Genomic DNA, 25,818 nt, shown 5'->3' with positions numbered 1-25,818 from the left:
TTCCTAGATAGTTAATTTGGTACATTTAGCGTCCTTCAATACTTTTTTCCTGGATTCTCGGCGAATCTTTGCAACCTCTTGTGGCAGTCATTAAATATTTCATTTATTCCGCATCAGATAAGTTCACCGGAGGCAATATCTCCTCAACCAAATAAAGCAATCGATCCGCACTTTCAACCAGCCAAGACCACTCCTCATCCTCGAGTTTGCGACTCGCCTTATTCCGACGAATTTCTGCTTCTGCCTTTTCTATTCTCCGTTGATTGCCTGTCATGACTGATTCTCTTAGTATAGGCGTATTGCGCAGCGAGTCGTTCCTAGCTAACAGTATAACCAACGCCTCTAGAAGAATCGAGTATTTGGCATTATCTACTGCGCTGGCTGTGTTGGCGGAGTAGGGTAGGTAGCATTCTTGGAGTTTCTCCTGATGTAGATAGATGTCCTTTGAATCCGGTGCTGAGCTTTCACGCATGCGCAGAATCAGGGTCTCGCACAAGGTACTTTGTGCGTCTGCTGTCATCCATGGAAGAGTTTGTGGAGAAGCAAATGTCTGAAAGATAGGGAGCGGCAGGTGTCGAATATTCTCCACAAACAAGTGGTAAAGCGCGTGCGTGGGCATGAACGTTTTTGGCATAGCCAAAGATACTTTAGTCAAAAGACTAAGTAGTCGTTGTCGAAGCTCAAGGGAGTGAAAGCCACCGTAAGCAGCGACGTCCCCCTTTGCGTGAGCTTCATCCGCCAATTTTTTTGCCTCTTTTTCTTCTGCTGCTGCCGCTTCGTCGTCAACAACAGCTGAATCAGGGGCTCTTGTACCTCTCCGAGCACGCTTGGGTCGAGTCCGTAGGGATTTGTCTGCTACATCTGAATCATCTTCGTCCTGGAAAAGATAATCGCCGTACTCGTCTTTATCGATGTTCACTTCGGTCCTCTTTCTCGAATTCGAGATCTTCTTCTCTTCGTCCTCCTTTTTTGGTTCTTTTAACTCATTTTTGAAAATCTCGCGAAATTCTGTCACTGATGTGGCGCTACCGTCCGCAAAGATGGCGCGTAGTATACGACGGTTCCTGCCATAACCAGTTGTAACAGTGTCGATGAACTTCCATACCAAGCTGTCCTTTAATACCTCTTCAGGCTTGAGTTTTTTGTCTAAATCGACCTTTTTCTCTCTCTGTATCCAGTCCATCTCCATGGCTAGACACATGTATTCGAGCCAAATCTGCCATCTTTCCCAACGCCGTGGGTACAAAACTGAGCAATTAAATGTCCAGCCAACAACATGCCAGAAATCTTCTGCTCGTGACCATACCGACTTTGATTTTGCAAGGTCCAGATCTAATGGTACCTCGTCGTCATCATATCCAGATCCAGAGACAGACGTCGTTGACTCATCAGCCTTCCATTGACCGCCGTGCCTGGAAGACTCGAAATGCGTGAATGTGAAAGCGACGTTTAACCTCGAAGAGATAGGCCCCACTAGCTGCAATGTCAGCCGGAGGAGCTGTAATGCAGCACTCGCTGCATCTTTTTCTTCTTGTAATTTTGCTCTGGTGGTGGTAGACGGGTGCACGAGGAGAGTTGCTGCAAGCGACAAGTGCTGGGGTGCAGGCACATATGCCGGGGCGTGTGTCGCGGTTCCGTAGGATAATATGTTCAAAAGGAGACTTAAAGCCTGGGAGTCTGCGATACATGATCCATCAGCTATTGATCGCGAATATCACTTTTTTCAATACTCACATAGTTTCTCCTCAAAGTAGATGGCACAATGTTGGCGTAATTCGTACGGCAGTGGCTTTGCAGCCCGAAATTCAGATCTGGTCTCCTGGGCCATTGAGGTTATGACTGGATGAGTCGGTCTGGTCGTCGAGCAGTCGTGGCATTGCCGTTGAACGATTAAGGTAATGCGCAAGTCATGAAGACGTTTATTACAGGTACATTGTCAAGAGTGAGTAGTGAGTGCTATCTCAGAGTTGGCGCGTGGTGGAAAAGAGGCGGCGCGCCAGCTTATCGATAAGAGGCAGCCCGCGGTCATTTAATCTCCGTACCGAAACAGTTTAGCGTATTGTTGTTCGTCTGAAAAACCAACATCATACTAATACTGATTACTGAACCTACGTATTGATATATTATTCGAATATGAATGAACATACGAGCTATTGATGCAAGGATCTTGAATTTTACTTTCTGTCACGTAATACAGACTGACAGGTTACCCTCCTCACACAAGTTACAGCTACTTGGTAGTCAAGAAGTCGAAAAATACCATAATTATTTTATTTGTCTTTTCAACAAAATTCCTATCTATAATAGTCCGGTTACGCCGCGGTCAAAACTATGCGCTCAACTGTAGACAAGGAGTGGATTCTGCCGATACAGATAGACGACCGGTGAGATCAATATTAGAGGGAGCGTCTGTCTTTTTGAGGCTATCGCAAAGGAGAGAAATAATGTCACAAGAGCAAGGCTAAGAATCATCCGGAAGTTCGGAGAAAAGCCCTATCCGCATACGGTGAGACTGGGAAAGGTTAGCATTGAGCCTGTTGCTTCTTGAAAGAATGGTCACTCACAATGGGTAATTTAGGAATAACCACGCCTAATGTGGCCAAAAAATTAATAAGAAAAGAGGTCAAGTCGTAGTGAGTGTAATGAGTGCTGAGAAGAAATAAGATGATAGGCACGCTAAGCAGGAACTTTTTCGCAGGGGTATATTGATCTCCGTTGTCGATTTGCTCCCACATGTTGAGGTTGTCGTAAGCGCCGGCATTGAACTCAAAGGGGATTCCGCGCACCCAGTGAAACATGATGAATGTGACAAACATATAGGTGATATTGGTGAGCGTCCACGATGTCTCTTGAGACACTCCGGGGATGATATCATAGAAAATCTTCAACGCAGCAATCAAGACAAAATGGATCGTCCAGGCACCTATTTTTGTTTCTCCGTTAGTATTCTCGACCAGCAAAAAGTCAAGTAGTATGGTAGTGTAGCTCACCCTTTGCATTAACCCAATTGGCATTAAGATTAGGAAGTGCCGCTTGATCACTCATCTGTTCATTTGACTCGATGGGTTCCTGATAGATGATACTGCTCGACCTCCTCCGCCTCCCACCTTTTGACTGGCTCATCTTTCTAGAATCTGGTGATGACCGACCGGTACCTCCGTCGACGTCCGGCGGGAAGGAGATGGTCCGGGGAATAAGTAAGGACGACAGTTTGGCGGTATTGACGACGGAGATGTCTCGAACGAGTGGTGGATTTCGAGGGGTAATTTAGATGCAAGCACGCTGCTGAAGGTCAGCTGCTGCTAGAGTCGGTATAATGGATGATATCCAGAGGCAGCAGGCTTCTAATGCAGTGTGAGGTCGTACGAAAATGTGTCCCGTCGGTGAACAACCTGGGGGAGAGGAGAGCAAGGAGAGGGACGAGAAAAGTCGCGTGTGTAGTGACAGCTGGAATAGACGGAAGGAAAAAGACGGTCAAGTCGAATGGTAACGAAGTATGTAGTTAATAGTTTGTTTGAGATAATATTCAGACAAGGCAACAAGAAAAGAGAAAGGCTGACTGATTGGTCTGGGGCGATTGCGTGGTTGTATCCGGATGTATTGGCTGTGCTCGCAAGCTCGCAAGGGCCTGGTAAAACCTCATCCCGATCAGAACTAGCGCCGGAGGCTGTTTGTTTGGTTTGTTCAGTCTCTTTTGGGTTAGCGTGACAGACTGTAAGGGTCTAAGGGCTGGAGGCAAACTTGTGAGAATCATTTCAGAACAATTGGATACCGAGAAGAGGAATCCAGAATTCGCTTGATTATCATTTTTTTTCTACAGACAGACTGAAGAGTTGTCCAGCTTAATAGCCTTTTCTTAAGGCATACAATATACACAGTAGCGTGCCAAGATTGTACTGTTTCTGATTGGCTGGAGCTGTTATTCTCCGAATTTGATCTTCAAAAAAAGTTGACTGCTTAGTACTTACAACAAGAGGTAGAACACAACAGCGCTGCGATAAGAGAACGAGATTGTTCATCTAGGTGATATCCAGCATGCCGCGCGGCTCTCTCGGTTGCTACTATTTTCTCGCATGTGCCCTTACGAAACTCGATTCTTTGCCAGATATTGACTTTTGCGCACATCACCACATTCAATCGAGCTAAAGATGGCAGGCATATCTGACGACGAGGGCGACTCGCGCACTGCTTCGGTTGGTCAAGCGCGATCGCAGGGTCCCACCAACTCTGGAAAGAAAAGGTCACAAAAGTCCCACAAAACGTCAAAGAAGGATTTGCAGGACCTTGTGCCCCAAGGAGCGAAATTTAGTACCACTCCGCTGCAAGTAGATCCAGATTCTACCTCCTCATCTGGACCAGACTCTTCGAACAGTGACGGCGAACCTGATCAGAACATGAACAAGCGACGAAAGACAAATGCGCCTGCAATCAATTGGAATCAAGCAAGCCGTAGTGCCATACGCACTACTCTTGGAGCGAAGCCTACAGCCGCAGTTGCTAAAATCCAACAAGCGAAGTCGGCTTTTAATGCGGTGAACGATAAATACTTTCGGAGTCGTAGCGCGTCTATATCGGATGGGGAAGCAGCAAACAAATGCGATACTCGCGCAAATGAAAACAGCACCGAGGCTGAGGAGGAACCAAAAACATACTTTGTTGACGACTCCGATGCCTCGGACTCAGAAGACGTTTCGGAGGGAGACGACTCTATGATGCTGAATATCAAACAACGGAGTAACGGCCATGGCCTGGACGGAGCCCAGGATGATGTGATCAATCTGTCCACTCCTCCTTTCGTCGTCGATATCTCCCCGAATCTTCATCCACCCCAACTTGATCAGCAAGAGACACAAGAGGACAGCAGTTTTATATCAGAACCTTCCATCACACAGCTTCCACCGCAGTCAAAAGCGGAGGCATTCTCCGAGTTTGCCGCAAGCTATAAGACATCTCCAGCTATTCTTGCAGACCTGAAAGTCAAAGATCTCGAGATACAGGCTCGCTTCTTCTTTTATAATTCTAACATCAATGAACTCGATTTAACGAGGCCTATTTCGTGTACCGAGTGCTTACAGGAGGGGCATCTTGCTGCCGTGTGTCCCAGTAAAGAGGTGTGTTGACCAGCATTTGATTTATGGACCGAAACTAATTCATCTCATAGTGTGAGAACTGTGGCGCTTGGAATCTACACGAAGATCGGCTATGTCCATCTGTACGACGATGTCAACGGTGCCGAGAAATCGGTCACGATTCCCATACTTGCCTGTCTAGTCTAAAAGCCTCAGCTGCCGAGACACCATGCGATTATTGCGGCTCTGATACTCACGCTGAGTTTGACTGCGATAAACTGTGGAAATTCCCAAGAATACAACCCCTGGACGGCCCAATCAAAGTCTCAATATCATGCAGCTACTGCACCAACAAGAACCATCTGTTTGGTGATTGTCCCCTCAAAAAAGTACCAACAACATCTAGTACATTTTCATTGAAAGATTATACACCATCCGTGATTACAAACCTCAATTCCGTGATCGGACCCAAGAAGGCAGATGACCTAGGAATGAGCATCCGCGGCCGAGCTGCGAATTCCCAAAATACATTACTACCAAATGACGAGGATACGCTGGTGCTCCATGGTAAAAGATCGCAACCGAATCCCCGCGGCGGTCGAGGGAAGATTACTTTCAGAGGAGGCCTAGGCCAGAACAGAGGCTTGTATGGAGAGCAGCCTCCTCCGCCACCACCAGGTCTGCCTCCTTTACCTCGTGAACCACCGCCTCCGTTTCAACCTAGGGATTATCGGGATCGAGATGACGGCTTTAATAGACAGCGAAGGCGCTCTCGTTCACCTGCATCTAGTCATAGACCCCAGCCAGGAAGTTACTCGAGAGAAAGTTCGGGCCCTCGAGGACGCGGTGGCAGAGGTCGGGGTCGTGGTAGAGGAAGTGACCAGTACCGTCCAGGCCGGCGATAGACCAGCTCTATATTATATGATCTTTCGATCTTGTAAGAAGAATTTATCTTGCATATCGCATTTCTGGCGTTGTGGAGGTATATTTATTTCGCCAAGGCAAGGTATCAGAAATTATTGTGCTTTATACGACTTCTATCTGTAGATATAACATTACAACTAACCGTGAAGGCGAAACTCTTTAAGTGCTGCTGGATCTGGCACAGCTATCGCCCGCACTATCGCCCACGAATCCCTTTTCCAGAATATCAACGAGTTCATCAAGTCTTGAAATGCAAATATCGGTGTGTAGGTGCTCCTTCAGGTGGGCATTCCGTTCATTTACAAGGAGCACGGTGGCTGCGCCGGCTTTATGTCCGGCGGTCATGTCGTCAATGCTGTCGCCTACCTGCTGGGCAGTCAGCCGATAGAATTCAAGGGAAGAAAGTGCCATCTTACCATAATCATACTCTCAGCGCGATTCTTTAATCCCCACTGCTCTGCAATATGCAAAAGTCCCGCAGGCTCTGGCTTTGGAAGGAGATCAGGAGTATCGCGCGTAACAATCGGCTCAAAGATATGATTCGGAAGATGATTTTTCAGGAGATGCGTAACAGGTGCTCTGTATCCATATTAGAAGAGTATACCAGAAAGCTGTTATTAACTTACTCAAAGTTCCTCGTGCATAATGCGCGACGTATCCCCTTTTCTTCAAGATAGTCCATCAAAGCTAAAAGTCCCGGCTGAGGTTGTTGGGCAAGCATTGCCTCACGCTCCACTGCCTGAACTTTTGCAACAGCTTCCGTACGATCTTGTTCAGTAGGAAGACTGCGAATATGTTCTAGGATATCGGTTGACTTGTCAATTCCGAGAGCAGACCTGTTCATTGAAGAATTAGAGTCATTAGATGACAGGCTCTATAGTTTATGGTGCTGAGCATACCGCATCTGTGTGAACATGTAATGTTGCGGAAGGCTGTTGCAAGCATGTTAGCAATCTAACTACCTTACTAAGTGGGTGCTATGATGCAGAGAATTACCAAAGTGTGCCATCGACATCAAAAACAATGCCTTGCAGTTTCGGCGCATCACTCGTATCTGTATCTTGACCCAACGGAGCGAACCTGCGGGGTCGTGCAGGCGCAGTGTGGACGGAAGCCATGGTCCTTCGAAAGTGCAGGTATCGTAGCAAAGGTTGAGCGAGCTGTGTTCGTGGACGTGATAGTATCATCTAGGATGTTTTTTTTTAGGTCGGATGAACAACAGAAGATGCCGAGGTCATTGATCTCGATTGAACTCTGATAAAGATTATCGGGATATCCCCACCTGGCTTCTTGGTAATCAGCTCCATGATCTACTTGCATACAGACGTATTGATAGACCATGAGAGAACACTGATTGTATACTCAGTCAACAAGTTGAGGTTGTCATGATGGCTGCTTTTAGGGTAAGCCAGCACCTTCCTCCAGTGCTCTTTCCTTTGGAACTCACTCGATGGATATAAAGCCAGTCGTCAGCCTCCCCATTCGAGCATCATGTTAAACACAACAAATATAGCAAATAGTACTGCATCGATCCTCGCCTATATCCCGTTTATGATATATTAGCATTCCATCTACCTCGTGAAATCACCATGGAAGCCAAAGCTCTCGGTCAACTTCTAGACGAAAAGAACCAGTCCCTCCGTCTGAATTGCAAATCATCACAGCTATTCCATCTCGCATTCTGGACCGTATACCTACTCTTCTTACGAACTCTGGGCGTCTTTCTACGTTTCATCAAACTATCACCAGAACGGCTCCAAGGACACATTCTCAGGACCGAATTCCGTATCGCCAACATCGCCGTTTCTATCATCCAGATACTCCCCGACAGAGATATATCTTACTCATCTTTCTCCAAGAGCACATACCGACAACAGCAACCTCGTCAACGAGATGGGAGTTATGAAGGTAGCACCCTATCTACCGGTCCAGCAGATGACCTCATGGCACCCCGGAAGAGCTCTCTCGAGTCTGATTACACACCCCCAGCAATGTTCATACATCAACCTGACATGGCTTACCTCCGCCCTCAAGCCCCTGGACCTCCCTATCGTCGCGAGAACTTCGAGAACATCCGACCAGGGTCCTCATTGATATCACACTTACCACCTGGTATCCACGCCAACGGCCGTCATCGAAGCACCCAGATCATATCACAAAGCCTGGATGGAACCGTATCACCTCCTTCGTTCGCAGAACCAATTCCACAAATACCCTTACCTTCTATACCAGCGTTCATTGCTCGTATGCCGTTCGTATCGGTCAGCGATTCTATTTATTCCTCTGATTCCGCGCAGCTTCCATTCTCGGAACGGAAGGCGTCTGCTGAGGCTCGGACGTACATCGATGTACTTCCGAAATGGTCTTTTGAGGACTCTGATGGAGCTCATCAAGTTAACCCTACAAGTGAGAATGATGCTACAAATGCTTCTCAGGGAAACGCGTTGGGTTTTCCTGCGCGTATCCGAACTGATGCGCAACTCAATACTCTCGCAGCGGTGGCGCAGCAGTATGCGAGGATGAATTATAGGAGGAGCAGAGATAGGAGATCATCTTCTGCGCCGGTGGTGGTTCAGAATGATGCAAAGGAGCTGGAGGATTGAATCATCTGTCTACCTGCTTACTAGGTGACATTGGCCGTGGTTTATTGTCTTTAGCTGTATGAAATAGTGCTATTGTATTTATATTTCCCGATAGTTAGAACTTCGTCATTCTGGACAGGAATTTTCCCTCCAGTTCAAGAATGATAACTTGCACAGGAGAGTTGAAGAAAGACCGGCATGAATAAAAAAAGCTTTTGCATTGTATAAAATTCCTCATCCTTAGACATGAAATTTATATTTTTAAGAAATCGTAACCTCTCGATGATGAAAAGAGCTAAATACATGACGCCTATGATAATCGCCGGACTCGGAAAAGCCGTTTCCCATCACAATGATAGTTAATAGATAGGATAGGTAGGAACGAAGTGAAAAGCAACAAAAGCCCCTCCTAATTTGATATCATGTGCAGGAAGAAGAAAATACATGCAATGAAAACTAAGGAAAAACAGACAAACCAAAGAGCATAGATTTCTTCATGGTCACATTATCAGTTTCGTTATAGACATGAATGAAAAGAAAATTGACAGGGGGAAAAAAAGGGGGGGGGTCATGATTAAGCGGAGAAAAGAGAAACTTCATGCTCGCTTAATGCAGAGACATAATATGCTATTATGTTCATGATCAGTTATAGTGTGGAGTGGTATAGACATAATAAAGCCTTTCGCTCGCAAAATAGCAACAGATAATAACCCGAAAGTTGGATAAAGTAGAGTTTCCTAGAGAATCATGCCAAAAATCAATATTCATCGTCGTAATCGATCTTGTTGGGACTTCCGCGATACTGATGACGCTTGATGTTTCCAGGACTGTACTGTCCAGAACTAGTAATCGGCCTGGGTCCAGTAGGTTTTCGAGTAGGTGGCTGGTTGACAGGGGATGCACTTCCACGATTATTTCGAGCAGAGAATCGATCAGTATGCGGAGACCCGCTGCCGTCTTCCTTGATTTTAGGGGGTCGTTGAGGAACCAATGGTCCTGCATCTTTGATCTTTGGTGGACGAGGTGGGCCCCTCGAGGAGCTCACTTCGGAGTAACCCGCATCTGAGATTGGAGTCAGTCGAGCATTGCCACTGCTATATCTGTTTGTCGCATTGGCGCTATAATGAGGAAGACTGGATTGTGATCCCCATCTCTCCGAAGAGGGTGAGTTTGGCGCATAGTCTTGGGCTTGAGATTCCAGGTGTGTTTGGTACCGATCCGTTGGTCCTTTCTGTGGTTGCGGGTGTTGCAAATTAAGGCTGTCCCGGTGTGCTTTGTATTTTGGTCCCTCGGAGACTTGAGAAGGAACAAGTGGAGACGGAGGACGATTGTCTTGTTGTCCTTCATCCAGCGTGTACGTGGATCGAAGCCGATCATCGCCGAGCGGGTCGTAAAAGTCGCCCGTATTGTAATGATCTTGCTTGGCTAGATCTGAGCCGGAGCGCGACATCTCTGACGATGGACGCTCCTTCCGACCAGTCTGCATGCTGTTGCGAATACCTTCACCAACAGAGGAGGCAGTTGTCTTGGACCATCGTGAGATTTTGAAAAAGGACGAGCTGTTAGATTTGTGTTTCCGTGCTTTCTCATCTGATTTTCGCGGAGTGGTCTCCTGGCTACCTGAACTAGTAGGCACTGGCTTTCGAGGTGGTGTGCCAAGGTGTTCAGGCACACTTCGCTGATCGGCAACACGGTCATCATATGGAACTTCTCTTTCCAAGAGCGGTTGCTCATATGTATCAATTTCTTCGTCGCCTTCAAGCACAGTACTAATCCGGTTTCCTGATGGTCGTCGTGTATTCATTGGTCGACTGTCGGCTAGGGGTCGAGAAGAATTCGACGTGTATCCAGACTGTCCGTCAGGAGATCCAGTGCCTGCTAAACCTTCAGGTTCGTATCCATCTGGATAAGCCCCTCCATTGATGTTTGAATTGAGACTGGCGGCATTCGTCGCCGGTGCTGTCCCGACGCTTCGACCTTCTTGAGCATTTCGTAGAGCTTCCACTTCGTCGAGAAGTTGTTCAAGCATGTCTTCAATCTTCGTCAGGTCATTGGAAGACTTCAGGCTCAGACTCTTCATAGCCCTCCTGAAGACGTTTCTGCGTTTTGCTTGTACCTCCTCGCCGTAGTCAGCTGCAGCTAGTTGGCGGTTAGACCTTGAAGCGGGAAGTGGACGTGGACCACCAATAGCCCGAGTACGTTCGTGCTGCTTTTCGTTTGCCTCCATGAGTAGTTCATCCTGCTCAGCAATGAATTTCTTCATTTCCAAGAACGAACTTCGCATTTCAGCTGCGCTGCGAACTAGGGTTACCAAGATCTCGGTATCTCTAGCATTGCGCTGAGCATCTCTCACGGTGAGCTACAAACTGTCAGTACATCCATGGAACCTGATTGATATCGATTCAACTTACGTGATTCATCAAAGCAATGATATCCTTTGATTCAATACTGTCAAGGCCCCGACCTGTGGCACTGTCGTAGATGGGAGAAGCCATGCCGTGAGAATAACCGCTGAAGTGGCGTTGATGACCAGATCCAACAAAGGGATCGTCTTCGAGGTCCCTATTGTCGAAGAGAAGAGGCGGGTTGGCATGGTCAAGTGTGCTGAATTTATTGCGTGGCTCTGGTGTCCCGTTACTTGGAGACATCGGGTTTGCTGCCGAGATATAACCCTCGTCCTTGGCCCCTGGCGGTGTTGAATACATACGACCACTCATATAACCTTGGCCATATGTCTGATCATACCCGATACCGTGTTCTGCGGCGGATAAGCCCAGGCCTGCTCCTAAACCCCCGCCGATTGCTGCAGCTGCAGCTGGGTTCAGGTCATGTTGAGGCGAAGACTGGAGGTCTCTGACCTGTGGTGGGGTGGCGCTGTAAGGCCAGTGATCCCTACTGCCATGAGGAACACTACCAATCGGGCCCTGGATGATTGAAGGGTTGGTGTTGATCTCTGATTCTTCTTCCTCATACTGTGCCTCCTCTAGGTGAATATCCCGATTGTTGTCTACGATAGTACTATCGAGAGGGAATCTTTCTTCTTGCTCGCTAACATCTTCGTCTGATTGAGTGACACTTTGAGGCGGTGATGCTGCGCCTAGACGCTTGGTGAACGACTTCTCGTCATGATTGTGAAGATCATATTCATGCTTCAGAGGACTTCCTCGGCGAGAGCCTTCAGCTTGACTCTGCTCATGAACTTCTTCAACATTGCTTCCATTCACAGACCGATTCAGAGAATCTGCCTGCGAGCGAGCTTGGGAAAGACCAGATCTGGTATCCATCACAGAAGGCTCCAACAAAGAGGCCACTGCGGATTCCACTGCAACGGGAGTTACAAACTTTGGATTGACTGCAGCTCCTTCATTGAGTTCCCTTGGAGTATCGTCATAATTGTCATAGGTATTGACATGGACAGCATTGTAGTTAGTGTCAGCCTTGAGATTCTCATCGTGGAAGTCATCGTCATGGCCTGCGTATGAGGAAGTCTCATTCCATTCTTTCCCGTTTTCGCTTTCAATGTTTCGGTCCGTTTCGTAGCCAAGTTCAGTAGGAGCCTCGTCATGCTGTTTCAATATCTCACTTCGACTCTCGAAGCTGATACCCTCAGGACGCGTTGACCTGGCCAGTTCGGTACTAGGCGCAGAAGACAAGGACTGAATGGAATATCTTCGGTCGTCTGCTTCCTTATCCTGGTACACTTCTTCCTGCTGAGTTTGATGCAAGTCATGATCACTAGCTACGCTTTGAATGGGACTCAAAGCACGTGGGTGGTGAATATCCTCCTCTGGACCTAGCATGTCATGATCTGGGTGATGTCCAAGCAGATTTCCAGCTGCAGCTGCTGCGATGGCGCCGCCAGCCCCCTCGAGAAAGACGTCGTCATCTCCAAAGTCAGCTTTCTCATCAACTTCATGACCACTGCGGTCGCTTTGCCTAGAAGACAGTTCCCTGTGACTACCAAGCGGTGTGCCAGGGCTGGGAGAAGCCAGATCACGTGGAGATCCTCGAATGACCTCTTTAATCTGGCGGGGCGTTGGCGTTTCTGTGTCCGCACTATCAGAGGTTCTCTGTGAAAGCAAAGAGTCGCGAGTGAGCTCGGTATCGATGTCACTCCGGAATGGCATTGGTGGTACATTATGTTTTTGAAAAACCAGTTCTGTGTCGGTGTCATTGATACTTGCCAAGCTACTGTGACTCTTGGACTTGCGTTTCCTAGGCTTTTTACCCAGGCTGGACTTTGAATCATGGTGCTTCAGAGCGGCAGCCGTAAGTGCACTTCCGACAATACCTGCGGCAGCGGCATCCCTGAGACCTTTACTCCTCTGGCGTCGTAACTTCTCCTCCTCGGTGAATTCACGCTGGTTCCCAGGAAGCGAGCCCTTACGAATTCGAATTTTGTCTTCTGGAGACGCCGTTCCTGTTTCCCTCTCCTTCTCCCGACGTCGCTCTTTGTGGCGTCGTCGGCGCTCTTCAGGGGTGACCGCCTCTTCTTTTTCGGGGCTCGCCACGAAGAGGGAGCTCTTGCTAACATCCGGTGCGCTCGAATGCTTTGAAAGCTGTCGCTTGGGCACATCCTTCGAGTTGACACCGCTCCCAGACTCGATCGTGTCGCGTTCGAACTTTAATTTGTTGTCGCTGACTTTTTGATCCTTCTTGAGTTCTTTCAGTTCGGGGAGGATCAGACGCCGAATGGCGTCTTCAACGGTTTCGAGGAACTTGGTATTGTTCAACGATGACTTGGATGTGTTAGAGCGGAAAGATAGAGCGTCGCCGGACTTGTGACGGGATGAGACATTCGAACCACTGAGCAGGCTAGATTCAACGCTAGGCTGCTCTTCATCTTCATACTTATGGGAGCGTTTTTTCAGAGGCTTCGACTCAGCACCGAGAAGCTCTTTGGTGTTGCGAGCTCCATCGCCAGCATTCAGCTTCTGAGCCACTCTGTAAGCGATACGCTCGCGGCTCAGGCTTCGACTCCTTCGTCTTGAAGGTGCCTTGAGAAGGTCGGCTTCGGACGTGCCTCGGGCTTTGTCTAGACTCTGGCTCCGCTTGCGACGAGGTACACCAGAAACATTAGAGCCATCAAGCATGCTGTCTGCCGGCATTGATGATATTTCGGAGGTAGGCTGAATATAGCGCTCATTAGAAAGGTCGCTTCCATTTCCGCGATCTAGAAATTCAATCTCAAGAGGCTGGTTGCCTTGCTCGTCATCAGTGACGCTTTGATCGTCGTTGGTTTCAGCGATGGTTTTTTGTCTCGATGGAGTGCTGACAGAGATGCGTCTCGTGTAGTGTGGTCGCTTGCTGCTCCCGCCCTCGCGTATCTGAATAGTGTCGCCATGCTCTCTATTCTTCCTACCGGACGGAATCACTTTCACCCTGACGCTTGGTCTTGAGTGGAGTTTCGAGCCATTCTTCTCACGCTCAAAATACTCGATAAGAAGCGAAGTTTGCGACTGATGGGATGTCCGCGAGAGCTTTGACGAGTCATCATCATCTTTCTTTGACGAGCGGCGTCGAGTAGAAATGGTGATGGGACTGCCATCGTCTGGTAGAGAATAAGACGATTTGTCGGTTCGTCGAGAAACGTCGGTGGCCATGTCGGTGGTTGTTAGGCTGCTTCCCGTAGTATCGACGATTGATTCGGTTGGTGCAGGTAACAAAGGACGGCGGGAATTCACGCCCATGATGTTGCTGACTTTAGCGAGAGGAGTGCATAATCGGTGATGTCCTGCAAGTGTAGTGGGTTTCCTGCTTCAAGATTGACCTGTTCTGAGATAGCTGCGTCGAAGGACAGCTCAGGTGGGGATCAATCGCAATGTAAACAGACGTTTCTGTAGGGTTATTGCAAATGTGACCCCAAGATGAAGTAATAAAATAAACCAAGACAATAGTTATCATCTGTGAATCGCCATGAGCTGAAGGCGATTTGAAGACAGACAAACTGTTGTCAAGGTTGTCGCCCAGTCAGTCGGTGAGGCGACTACTGATGGGCCTCGATAATGATAAGCTGGGGCCTCTCAGCAAGGGAAGAGAGGTGAAGGCTGAATATGCAACTTCGGAGTTGCTGAGAATGTAAGAAATAGTAAAATTAACGATGCAACAAGATGCATTGGAGACAAATGCAAGGAAGAGCAAGGAGGAGAAAAAGAAAATGGTGTTGGACAAAACAACACAGAGAGAAAGAGGCTGGGAATAAGATCGCTGGGCGACGGGCGGCTGGGCCGAACCTTCCCACCCACTCACGTTACAAAGTGGCTGGTGTACAACAAGAAACAGGATAATATCCGATTTTCTGTATTCTCTACTTACTTAGTTACGTTGTATGCGGGCACGTATCCGAGTGAAGCCTTTTGCTACACTCGAGTGACACAGCGACATCGCATGGGACCCTAGAGCTAGTCATCCTATGCAGGTCATCGCCCACTAAGCAACATGGCTTTTCTCGAGTGTGACCTGACCTGGACTGACGATGGCGCCTTCAATAGTTCATGTGTTGGCCTCAGTTCGCAAGTGTCAGTCTGCTACGTCTCCGATCTACGACTACAGTTTCCCACAATACGTCTGAGTGTGCAAATGACAGGTCAACGCCATAGAAGCAATTGTGATGAAGATGTCTCTATTTGGTCTCCCCGGCGACGAGACTGTCTCTATTGGTGGCCGTGGGTCCGCTAGTCTTCTGCTTGATGAGTTGTCCAACTGCCCCTCGACTACTTTTCATACATCATTGGATGTCTAGTCTTGAAACAACGCAGGTTGACAGTCCAATTGTTACATCTCAGATCGGCCACGGAGGACATTGGAGATCAGCCTGTGTCTCCGGTGTGATATCGGATTAGAACAAAACTTTCTCAGGAGAGCCTCATGGATAACCCAGCCACCACTAATAAGCGCCACAGCCATTTTACAGAGACTTCTACGCACTTGCAGGCTTGTTCCTGCCACAGTATATTCTGTCGCGTAATAAGCGAGCCATAATGCATACCGCGATGTGATTCGGATTCGAATTTGATGTTCCGAAATCTACTAATGGTCAAAGCAGATCATCATCTGAATGACGTGAAATTCGACGGTTTGGATTCATACACTCAACCAACAAGCAGTATATCTAACACTCACCATAAAGTGTACCATCCTTCTGATAGCTGCAGCCTTTGTGATGATACATAATGCTCTTATGATATGTGCCATGCTCTTGGTGAAGACTTCAGTATATTGCAGAAGTTGTGACTGGCTAGGTCCCAGTAACTGTTTCAGGAGGCAGTCAAGTCAGTGCCCTGGATCTTTTCGGCGCACATACCACATGCCGCCTCCTGCAATTGCGTAGGTGAAGACAGACAATATAATGACCGTAATAATGAAAGGATTTTGCGAAGCTGTAGCGTCACCGTTAGGGTCAAACAGATGCATCCCGTAGAAGGACTGGATAAAGTCAGCCCAGCGCAGCACTGACTACTGAGTTGAGGGACAGGGGCACTCACCTTGACAAGACCCATAGGGAGATAGAAAATAGAAGCGATAGTAAACACCAGGATATATCTGTTTTGGGTGTTACTTTTCATCGCTTCTTTGACCGAGGTCGCACTGAAGAGCTACACATGATAACATGGAGCCGACTATTAGCACAGATAATAGGCACCGATTCTCCGCAAACCGGGGAACTAAATGGCTTTTGCGGGGTGTCCTAAACCAAATAAATAGATCAATGTCTAGAATTCGACATACGGATCCCTGATATATAGCTTCTCCCGAGGTCACAGTCGTTCTAAGGAAAAATCGTCACAATGGCATCTCAATACCAGCTCCAAACATTTCCTTCCAAACCACGGTTATTCATTCTAAGCGACATCTCACGAGCCAGATGATGCAGAATCACTGGTGCGTTATCTGCTGTACTCAAATCAATTCCAGACCGAGGGACCGGTGGCTTGCACATCCACATGGATGAAAATCAAGGTCTGTCCGCAGGACATGCATAAGATTGTCGATGGTTATGAAAAAGTCGCTGACAATCTTAATGCACATGTCCATCCGAACGATCCATATCCGACCACGGAATATTTGAGATCTTCAATAAAGATGGGAGCTGAGGTGGTGTAATGAAAATTTGCTTATATCCATTGATATGCTATATACTGACAACTTACCAGACATACAGTATGTCCGCGGTGGGCGACAATATTCCCCTAAGCAAAGGTGGCTAGTTATTCCTGGAGCGTATTGAGGTATCATCAGAACAACCATTATGGATCCTATGTTGGGCAGGCACCAACGTACTCGCCTCCGTCCTGCTGAGTCGAAAATACACATTCTTCCTCGGACGCTGCAGAGTTACGGTCAAAATTACGCGTTTACACGATCTCCGGCCAGGACGATACTGGCGCGTGGATCCGCAACAAGTACTCTGTACGTACCCGGATATCTTCTGTATCTGCTCCATTCACGGGTGGAGCCAATGCGGACTCGCGACATGGTCTAGTATCTCCGGTGAGCGATGGTATGGCTTCGACCACGGTGGACCAGATCCAACAAGAGTCAGCAAGGACTGGATTCGCAAAAACATCCAGATTGGTCCACTGGGGTCTGTGTATCCAGATGTTATGGTTATCCCGGAAGGGGATACGCTAACATTCCTGTATCTCATTCAGAACAGCCTTGGTGTACCTGAACATCCCGACTACGGGTCCTGGGGCCGAAGATATAATCGTACATCTACCACTAGTGGCAACAGATATTATAGTGATGTAGCTGACGAAATGATCGGTCTTGACGGCCGAAAACACAAGTCCAACCAAGCCACAATCTGGCGATGGCGGAATGCCTTTTAAAACGACTTCGCCGCACGCATCAGATGGACGCTTTCCCCAGACCCGAGGAGCGCAAATTACAACCCCGTGGTCATCTTCAACGGAAACACAGGAATCGAGCCTTTAAACTTTGAGCTGGAGGCCGGATCAACATTTCAGCTAGAAGCGTCCGCCAGTTACGACCCAGATGAAGATGACACGCTTACTTTCAGGTGGTATCAGCACATTGTTCTGCCGAACATCAAGTGGGAAGACTTGTGGTTCGCTCACTTCATGAAGCTGGTAGTATCGTCGAGGTGCTTGTGTTGAGCTCATAAGCCGCAAATTGGTGTCCAGGGGTCAGTTGTTACACCTCATTTTGGAAGTCGAAGACAATGGGTCCGCGTCATTGATCAGCTATCATCGGGTAGTCATCCAGACGACAAACAAGAAATTGATAGGTGGAGGTAGAGGTTCGGGTTGTATTGGGGATACTATGAAGGACATTCATTGTGTTAGGAGATCCTGATTAGCAAGACTTGTTTAGTGATCGGACAAGTTTAGGGCTAACCCTCAACATCACGTGTTCCGATAATTGCCTTAGGCTGCTAGTCTGCTACGGAGCCGGCGAAGCCGAGACACGTGCACTCATTCATTGTCTCGATAAAAATAGTATCACGACTTCCACTCTCCAGTGGCAAGTCCTACAAACTTCGAAGTGTATACAGATTCTACAGAAGATCAAGAGCCCAGGCAATGGGTTGTATTCATATGTTCAATTCGTTACCATGGCATCCCCTGAACCGTTCATCAACCAGTGGGGACGAGAGAAGATCATACGAAATACTTGGCGATCTTATCAAATGGTCCAGGCTGCACAATTAAGCGATCATTGTAACTCAGCCTGAGCCAAGAGGGCAGTGCAGAAAGGCCCTTAACTTTCTTCCCTCCCCCAAAAGCTGCCAGTCTAAGCACGGAGAATCGGGTGAGACAAATCTCAAACTTAACAGGTTGGGACTAGGAACAGGGGGTCAATCTGGTGAGCCGTTTTGGGAATGACTACAGAATATGGTTTACTTCATATGACATATGCTGCTCTAGTGCCCAGCCAGATTTAAGCCGTTGTAGCGGATAGGTTTACGTACGCAGGATAGTGGCTATGCAATTTCAACTTACGAGACACAGAATCTTGGAGTCTTGGATTGTGCGACATCACGGATGGAAATGGAAAAAGGGCGGGTATGGAGATTTGCTCTTGACGCTTGACGCTTGACACTTGACACGATATATGTTTAAAATATTTGTAATTCGATGAAGCTAAGTTATTTGGATGTCTCTGATTTGTACTCAGATCGTGCTTATTCTTAGAACGGTAGTATTTATTCTGTAATTTATGTATCGTCTCGTATGACCTGTAGATCTATCCAGCAGAAAAGGGAATATGACCCCACCTTTTGGGCTGACGGCGAGATATAATTGGTGGCCCACAAATTAGAGGTTGGGACGCGCGTATCTTGTGTTATCTGGACCGTATTGTCATTGTATCAGCGTATACTATAGTAGAAGTGGACAGAATGACCATCTAGCACGTCACCGTCTTCTCTCCCAGCCTGTCTATTCGCAACGTATACAAGACTACAAGACAAGCACACATATATAGAACTTGGACTAAAGAGTTCTTCAACACGGCACTACTACGCCACTGTAATTACCCCGTACCTTGGCTACCAACCAGCTGGCCGCGTCTCCTGGCCTGGTCATTCTGGGCGTCATTGGCCAGCCGCATCGGGTCTAGCGCACAGTCTCACCCAGGGCGCTTAATTAGAGACCGGAGACTGAGACTGCCCGCTCCCGTCCAGGCCGTTTCTCCATCCATCTCAAAAAGACACTCTGACACTGTCTTTGCAACAACCAACCCCTTCGACTTTCGACTCGACATTCGTTTTGTATTCTTCCGATCTTCTTCTTCTTCTTTTCTCTTTTCTTCCTCTTCTCACTTGTCTTGTTTCGCTTTTTAGCTTCAACCCTGTCGGCCCTCGATCCCACTAGTTACATTCCTTCGTCGTCACTACGACCGACAAAACCGCCAAAACAAAAACGCAAGGCATTCCCCTTCTATACAGTCGCTCCCTCTTTGACGGAAACCACAAACGAAAGCCAGCATCGTTCCGCGTAGACAAAAGTCAAAAGCAGCAATTTTTGAGTTCGAACCTCCAGACGATCGCAAGTACCCCTTAACGATCAACTCTATCAGTCTCGTCCAGGTCGCTACGACGTAACATTCGACGCTACACAGGGCTTTGGCAAATCCGATGGTGACGCAAGCTTGAGTGTTTAGGGAATTGTTCACCCCACAGCCGGTTCTAGGAAGTGACCCTGTCCAACTTATACTACACACGACTTCCGTTTCCGGCCATTCTATCTTCACCTTGACACTCTGGAGTGTCCATCGATTGTCCTTATCTCACCATCACATCTAAATACTCGTCGTCGGTGATTACAACCACAAATATGTGGTTATCCTCGAGTCTTTCGTACCTCGTGGCCATTGTGGCCTTGTCACCCTTCGTGTCAGCCATTCGGCTCCTTCAGTCGACGTCGCTAACAGAATGTATGGCGAATTCGAACTTTTCGGCATCTCTATTCCAAGTCACCTTCACCCCCGACAACAAAACGCTCGCTATTAATATCAACGGTATTTCGTCGATATCTGGAAATGTCACGGCAGAAGTCGTAGTTACCGCGTACGGCTTTCAAGCATTAAGACAGAAGCTGAGTCCTTGCGATTTGAAATTGGACGGTTTATGTCCCATGCAAACCGGTCCTATCGCTATCGACACCACCATTCCTATCTCTGATTCCGTGGTCAAAGCTATTCCCAGCATCGCTTTCAACGTTCCTGATCTGGATGGACAGGTCTTTGTATACATCAACTCCACAGATACTGGCGAGACTATCGCTTGTCTGGAAGCCAATCTTACAAACAGCCAAACAGTTCACCAAAAAGCTGTCGAATGGGTTGTGGCTGTTATTGCAGGTCTCGGTCTTGTGGCTTCGGCCATTACCTCTGGACTCGGTCACTCAAACACCGCTGCACACGTCGCTGCTAATGCACTGTCTCTTTTCGGATTTTTCCAAGCTCAAGCTATGATCGGCGATACGGCTGTTCATATGCCTCCTATCGTTGCAGCTTGGACACAGAATTTCCAATGGAGCATGGGTATTATTCAGGTTGACTTTTTGCAGAAAATCGCGACATGGTATCAACGGGCTACTGGCGGAACTGCGAGTACACTATTGCAGAGTCTGGACACTACATCAGTGGTAGTGCAAAAGCGAGCGTTCGACACAGGGATGGACCTATATCGCCGCGGTATGAATTATTTTGATAGACGAGCCACCGGGACAAGCCAGACAGTGACGATATCTGGTATCGAGCGAGTGGGCTTCAAAGCTGATATCGAATCGACCAACATCTTTTTGACTGGTCTTATTTGGTTCGTCGTTTTTGTCGCCTTGGTCATGATTGGAGTTTCGGCATTCAAGGGTATTTGTGAATTGTTGGTTAAATACAACAAAATGCCTAGCGACAAGTTCCAGGATTTCCGAAACGGATGGAAGATTGTCATGCGTGGTATTCTCTTTCGCCTCACGCTTATTGGTTGGGCTCAGATGTGTGTCCTCTGTCTTTGGGAGTTGACAAAGCGTGACTCTGCGGCTGAAGTCATTCTTGCTATACTCATGTTTTTGTCGATGGCGATAGTGCTCGGTTGGGCGGCTTTCAAGGTCATTACACTTGCCAGACGGTCCATTGCCATGCATAAGAATCCGGCCTATATTCTCTACTCCGACCCTGCTTGCTTGAACAAGTGGGGCTTCTTGTATGTCCAGTACAGGGCTACAGCATACTACTTTGTCATCCCTGTGCTTGGGTATCTGCTTCTCAAGGGCATATTTATTGCCTTTGGACAAAAGGCGCAAGTTGCGCAAGCTGTCGCTTTCTTGGTCATTGAGGCTTCCTTCTTGATTGCCGTCAGCGTGATTCGCCCCTGGATGGACAAGAGAACCAACATCTTCAACATTTCGATTGCGGCTTGCAACTTTTTGAATGCTATTTTCTTACTAGTCTTTAGCGATGTTTTTAATCAACCGGTAAGTAATTTGCACCTTAAGGAATCAACTCCTTTCAGAAGATTCGTCCTAACTTTGCGGCTTAACAGGGAATGGTTACTGGTGTTATGGGAATTGTCTTTTTTGTCTACAACGCAGTTTTTGCGTTGGTTCTTTTGATTCTGGTTTTGATCGCCTCTATATACGCGATTGTCTCCAAGAACCCAGATATGCGCTACCAACCCATGCGCGATGACCGTGGCTCATTCATCAAGAGCAATGTTGAGCTCAACACAGAACTAGATGCATTAGCCAACACCGCTCGTGGAGGCGGTGAGATGGAACTTAAATCGACAGCCTACCACCCAACATACGAAGAGGAGTCTCACTCTATTTCAAGCGGTAACGGCGCCAGTATAAACGGTGCCACCATAAACCATCGACCACACGACATTAACAAGGCACCTCCATCACCCATCGATCCTGCGGTGCCTTTATTCCCTAGCCATGCACCACCATCGTACGAACAAAACGGGTACGGACAAAACGGATACGGCCATGAGATCGAACGGAGTCGATCACCGGCACAGATTGGAGATTTCAATCCTGCATCTGCATTAGCCATGCAGAATTATAGACAACAACACAATGCCAGTCCATGGCAACGAGGCGCCGGCTATGATCATTAGTCTTGCTATATGCCTAGAGTCGTTTGTCTGTTTATGATGAGACATGCCATACCATACCATACATTTCAGGCCGTTTTTACGTTTATTCTCTATCACTCCTTCTTTTTCCTTTTATAGAACTTTCAACCTCGTCTATGGATATACCAGGCGTTCATCTTCGCTTCATTTATCTCTTATCTTTTTTCTTTTACTTCGACTTCTCTATTTTAGAACACAGCATGTGCGGGATCTGGCTTATCATTATTCGGGGTTTTCATTATGGTATTTCTTTCTTTCCCTTGAAGAAGGGGACGGATTCGAAACGTCATTTTATTTTTCCCCTTGTAATTGTTTTCTTTGATTGTATGGGATAACGGCGTTGTCTCTTTGGATTATGCATATCTATGTATGTATAAAATTATTTGCTTTATTAGCTTCAAGGGGCATGGGCTGTTTGCGTATGTAACAATTGAAATGTTTCGATTTATTTCATTCGCTTAGTGAGTATACAGTATCTTGGAAAATCACTCCAAACTCCCAGAGCATTCATATTTTACATGTAACAACCATATTCCAACTTTCCTTAGCTTATGAGTAAATAAATGCATCACCGATCCATCCCAGGAGGTCGAAATCCTCCCCCAGGCGGACCAGGCGGGAATCCGCCGGCAGGAGGAGGCGATATACTCGAGCCAGGAACACCACCAGGACCACCACCGGGAAATCCAGGAGGAGGAAAATTTGCCGGAAGACCACCGGGAGGTGGGAATGGTAATCCACCTGGTAGAGGGGGCATACCTGCAGGAGGACCAGCGCCGGGGGTTTGTTGTTGCATGCCACCGGCTGGGATGGGGAAGGGGGGTTGAAAGGGGGGCATGCCGCGGCCTCCTGGTGCTGTTTATTACATCTTTAGTTAAAAAGATAGAAGACAGAGGGATACGGGTTGAGAAACGTACGAGGTAATCCACCAGGAGCACCTGGAGGCGGAATACCGAATGGTGGAGGAGGCATTTGACCTGGTCGTCCTATTCACATCAGCACTCTCTCTTTATATCCCTCTCTGCGACTAGGAGTAGACGTACCAGGTAACCCAAACGGCGGCGGCGGAAACGATCCCGGCGCACCAGGATGTTGTAACAATGGATTCGCCTGTCCCTCCGCCGCGTATGAACTCGTAATTGAATCGATTACTGATTGCGCTTTTTCATGGCCGATTTCTGTACATGTCAGTTGGTTTACTTCCAGGTCGATTGGCAGAGGGAGAGGTACGTTGGTAGTAATCGACCACGTTACGGATGTGATTTCGACCAGCATTGTGTGCTTTGCGCACGCTCATGGAATCATGCGTTAGGTAGACGTCGCAGTAGTCGCCTGTATTAGATGTCGGTTAGTGATGAGAGGTCGGCGATAAAGATCCAAAAGAACCTACAGAAGAGTGCAATGAAGGTTAGCTTGAACGTTATAGTAGGAATGAAGGGAACTTATATTTCGGCATTGTGACTGATATCTTCCTCTTGAGACGGAGTTGAGTATCGCGCCAAAAGCGCGATCGATCGATTGATGAATGTCAAGAATCAAAGTCGCGAATCGTCAAGACCTAAGCGTTCAACTATTTTTCTCGATTTTTCGGTGTTGCGGTGTCTTGTGTAAGCAGATTTATTTGAAGTCTAAGAATGAACCGTCAAGCAAGACGATAAGCTCATCTCCAGTCATTTAGGGCGGTATGGGATGGCAGAATGATCATCAGATGCGCCAAGAGCGCTGTTTCACCGCAGTCATCAGGAGCGCGAAGAGCCAAGAATCGTTGTCAATAGAGTGTGGTGATGGATACTCAATTGAACTTGGCGCAAGACAATCCTCTACGCTAGCGCTCAACAACCCAAACGTACAGTGTACAAAGCTCTACAAGACCTAAGAATGACAATGACAACCCTTCGCGACCACCTCGCCTACACACCCCAACCCCTCAAATTCGGCACCAGCGGTCGTCGCGGACAAGTAATCGACCTAACCCAACTCGAAATCTACACCAACGTTCTCGCCGAAATCTACTACCTCCAATCCCTCCCTTTGTCTCAGGGCGGAATCCAAACCGGGGATGACTTTTATTATGCCTACGATCTCCGCCCCAGTTCTACGAGATATGTAGACGAACAAGAGACTCGACGTGGTGGGCTATGCCAGGCTGTCGAACAAGCACTCAAAGATGGAGGGATGCGCCCGCTGAATCTAGGCGCTATTCCGACGCCGGCACTTACCTATTTCGCTCTTCAGAGGGGGAAAGGGAGCATTATGGTAACGGGGAGTCATATCCCGTTTGATCGGAATGGATATAAACTCAATACGAGCAAGGGGGAGCTTATGAAAAGGGATGAACAGCCGATTAATGAATTGGTTGAGCGGACTCGGGAGGAGATTATGGGGCAGTCGTGCTCAGAATCTCTGTTTGATGAACAGGGTATGTTGCGCAGTAGGCCGTTAGAGTTGGGACCTGTTTTGCCCGAGGCACGAACGGCGTATATTCAGCGGTTTATCGATTTCTTTGAAGGAGAGTCGCTACAGGGTATGACGATCCTTGCTTATCAGCATTCGGCTGTGGGACGTGATCTTTTGGTGGAGATTTTTGAAAAGTTCGATGCTACAGTGATTCCCGTGGGAAGGAGCGAAACGTTTGTGCCGATTGATACTGAAGCTATTGACCAGGCTCAACTTGATACGGTGCAAAAGTTATACGACGGCGTTGGCCAGTTATCAGTCGACGCCGTGATCTCGACTGATGGCGACAGTGATCGTCCACTCATCCTTGCGCCGCGGGAGGGCAAGCTCTGTTTCTTCGGTGGTGATCTTTTAGGCATGATAGTCGCGCAATTCCTTGATGCTGATGCGGCCGTTGTCCCCATCAGCGCGAACGATGCCATTGATCATGGTCCCTTGTCCAAGATTACTGAACCAAAGACCAAAATCGGCAGTCCCTACGTTATTGCCGGTATGCAGCTAGCAACTGAAAAGGGGCGTACCCAAGTCTGCGGCTGGGAGGCTAATGGAGGTTTTCTAACTGGATCTGACTTGAAACGAAATGGGAAAAGGTTATCAGCGCTTCCCACTCGAGACGCAATGCTACCTTTACTTTGTGCTTTGTTTGCGGCACAGAACCAGCGCATGACACTTACAGATTTATTTGCTACGTTGCCTAAACGGTATAGTCGTGCCGCATTACTGAGAAATTTTCCTCGATCCGCCAGCCTGAAAATCATAAACCGATTTTCACCTCCTGATGCTATTATGAGGGAGATATCCTTCAACGATGCATCACACCAAATAACCATTCGAGATTCCAGCAATTCCCCGATTGACACTCAAGCCGGCGACGAAATTAAGCGAATCCGCACCGAACTCGAGACTATATTCTCACCTCACCGTGGATTTGGGCCGGTCATTCGACTGAACTATACAGATGGAGTGCGCATGTATTTTGGGAATGGCGATGTTGCTCATTTCCGACCTTCGGGGAATGCCGACGAGCTTCGTATATATGCTATTGCTGATCGGCAGGAGCGGGCTGATGATATTGCTATGCAGGGGGTAGCTGAGCCGGATGGATTGCTGAGGCGGTTACAGAATGCTGTGTAGTGGTTGGGCTTTGATTGAGCAGAGTAGCGCAGTAAGTTACGCTTTC

At 47.8% G+C, this 25,818-nt stretch overlaps 10 protein-coding genes across 10 annotated transcripts, besides 1 other annotated feature; 5 read left to right on the top strand and 5 right to left on the bottom strand.

Moving 5' to 3' along the window:
* Positions 1-103: 103 nt before the first annotated feature.
* Positions 104-1,944, bottom strand: TSTA_116320 (uncharacterized protein; the record flags this gene model as incomplete). The annotated part of the gene is made up of 2 exons (XM_002481789.1): positions 1,735-1,944; positions 104-1,677 (listed from the first exon to the last, which is right to left on the bottom strand). Exons 1-2 carry the CDS (start codon positions 1,826-1,828, stop codon positions 104-106), a joined length of 1,668 nt encoding a protein of 555 aa, XP_002481834.1. The 5' UTR covers positions 1,829-1,944.
* A 306-nt stretch (positions 1,945-2,250) lies between these two features.
* On the bottom strand, positions 2,251-3,592 carry TSTA_116310 (unfolded protein response protein Orm1, putative). The gene is made up of 3 exons (XM_002481788.1): positions 2,991-3,592; positions 2,565-2,923; positions 2,251-2,512 (listed from the first exon to the last, which is right to left on the bottom strand). Exons 1-3 carry the CDS (start codon positions 3,121-3,123, stop codon positions 2,462-2,464), a joined length of 543 nt encoding a protein of 180 aa, XP_002481833.1. The 5' UTR covers positions 3,124-3,592; the 3' UTR covers positions 2,251-2,461.
* A 513-nt stretch (positions 3,593-4,105) lies between these two features.
* On the top strand, positions 4,106-5,974 carry TSTA_116300 (zinc knuckle domain protein; the record flags this gene model as incomplete). Its single annotated transcript, XM_002481787.1, has 2 exons — positions 4,106-5,111; positions 5,162-5,974. The coding sequence occupies exons 1-2, from the start codon at positions 4,149-4,151 to the stop codon at positions 5,972-5,974; spliced, it is 1,776 nt and encodes a 591-aa protein (XP_002481832.1). The 5' UTR covers positions 4,106-4,148.
* Positions 5,799-7,196, bottom strand: TSTA_116290 (HAD superfamily hydrolase, putative). The gene is made up of 5 exons (XM_002481786.1): positions 6,990-7,196; positions 6,893-6,925; positions 6,620-6,829; positions 6,410-6,572; positions 5,799-6,359 (listed from the first exon to the last, which is right to left on the bottom strand). Exons 1-5 carry the CDS (start codon positions 7,178-7,180, stop codon positions 6,153-6,155), a joined length of 804 nt encoding a protein of 267 aa, XP_002481831.1. The 5' UTR covers positions 7,181-7,196; the 3' UTR covers positions 5,799-6,152.
* Positions 7,197-7,238: 42 nt separating this feature from the next.
* TSTA_116280 (uncharacterized protein) lies at positions 7,239-8,721 on the top strand. The gene is made up of 2 exons (XM_002481785.1): positions 7,239-7,396; positions 7,456-8,721. Exon 2 carries the CDS (start codon positions 7,583-7,585, stop codon positions 8,594-8,596), a length of 1,014 nt encoding a protein of 337 aa, XP_002481830.1. The 5' UTR covers positions 7,239-7,396; positions 7,456-7,582; the 3' UTR covers positions 8,597-8,721.
* A 124-nt stretch (positions 8,722-8,845) lies between these two features.
* TSTA_116270 (uncharacterized protein) lies at positions 8,846-14,265 on the bottom strand (the record flags this gene model as incomplete). Its single annotated transcript, XM_002481784.1, has 2 exons — positions 8,846-10,934; positions 10,987-14,265. The coding sequence occupies 2 exons, from the start codon at positions 14,263-14,265 to the stop codon at positions 9,333-9,335; spliced, it is 4,881 nt and encodes a 1,626-aa protein (XP_002481829.1). The 3' UTR covers positions 8,846-9,332.
* Positions 14,266-16,549: 2,284 nt separating this feature from the next.
* TSTA_116260 (uncharacterized protein) lies at positions 16,550-17,614 on the top strand (the record flags this gene model as incomplete). The annotated part of the gene is made up of 2 exons (XM_002481783.1): positions 16,550-16,672; positions 16,783-17,614. The coding sequence occupies 2 exons, from the start codon at positions 16,550-16,552 to the stop codon at positions 17,404-17,406; spliced, it is 747 nt and encodes a 248-aa protein (XP_002481828.1). The 3' UTR covers positions 17,407-17,614.
* Positions 17,615-19,322: 1,708 nt separating this feature from the next.
* Positions 19,323-19,358: a sequence feature (GA-rich).
* A 271-nt stretch (positions 19,359-19,629) lies between these two features.
* On the top strand, positions 19,630-22,633 carry TSTA_116250 (DUF907 domain protein). Its single transcript, XM_002481782.1, has 2 exons — positions 19,630-21,516; positions 21,585-22,633. The coding sequence occupies exons 1-2, from the start codon at positions 19,876-19,878 to the stop codon at positions 22,161-22,163; spliced, it is 2,220 nt and encodes a 739-aa protein (XP_002481827.1). The 5' UTR covers positions 19,630-19,875; the 3' UTR covers positions 22,164-22,633.
* A 116-nt stretch (positions 22,634-22,749) lies between these two features.
* Positions 22,750-23,478, bottom strand: TSTA_116240 (U1 snRNP complex component Yhc1, putative; the record flags this gene model as incomplete). Its single annotated transcript, XM_002481781.1, has 4 exons — positions 22,750-23,036; positions 23,099-23,167; positions 23,225-23,359; positions 23,412-23,478. The coding sequence occupies 4 exons, from the start codon at positions 23,476-23,478 to the stop codon at positions 22,750-22,752; spliced, it is 558 nt and encodes a 185-aa protein (XP_002481826.1).
* A 587-nt stretch (positions 23,479-24,065) lies between these two features.
* Positions 24,066-25,772, top strand: TSTA_116230 (phosphoglucomutase, putative; the record flags this gene model as incomplete). Its single annotated transcript, XM_002481780.1, has 2 exons — positions 24,066-24,600; positions 24,625-25,772. 2 exons carry the CDS (start codon positions 24,066-24,068, stop codon positions 25,770-25,772), a joined length of 1,683 nt encoding a protein of 560 aa, XP_002481825.1.
* Between the last annotated feature and the right edge of the window lie 46 nt (positions 25,773-25,818).

This window comes from Talaromyces stipitatus, genomic scaffold (assembly GCF_000003125.1).
Source record: "Talaromyces stipitatus ATCC 10500 scf_1105507295555 genomic scaffold, whole genome shotgun sequence".
Taxonomy (NCBI): domain Eukaryota; kingdom Fungi; phylum Ascomycota; class Eurotiomycetes; order Eurotiales; family Trichocomaceae; genus Talaromyces; species Talaromyces stipitatus.
Note: the sequence above shows the minus strand (reverse complement) of the source record. Positions and strands in the feature narration are given on the sequence as shown.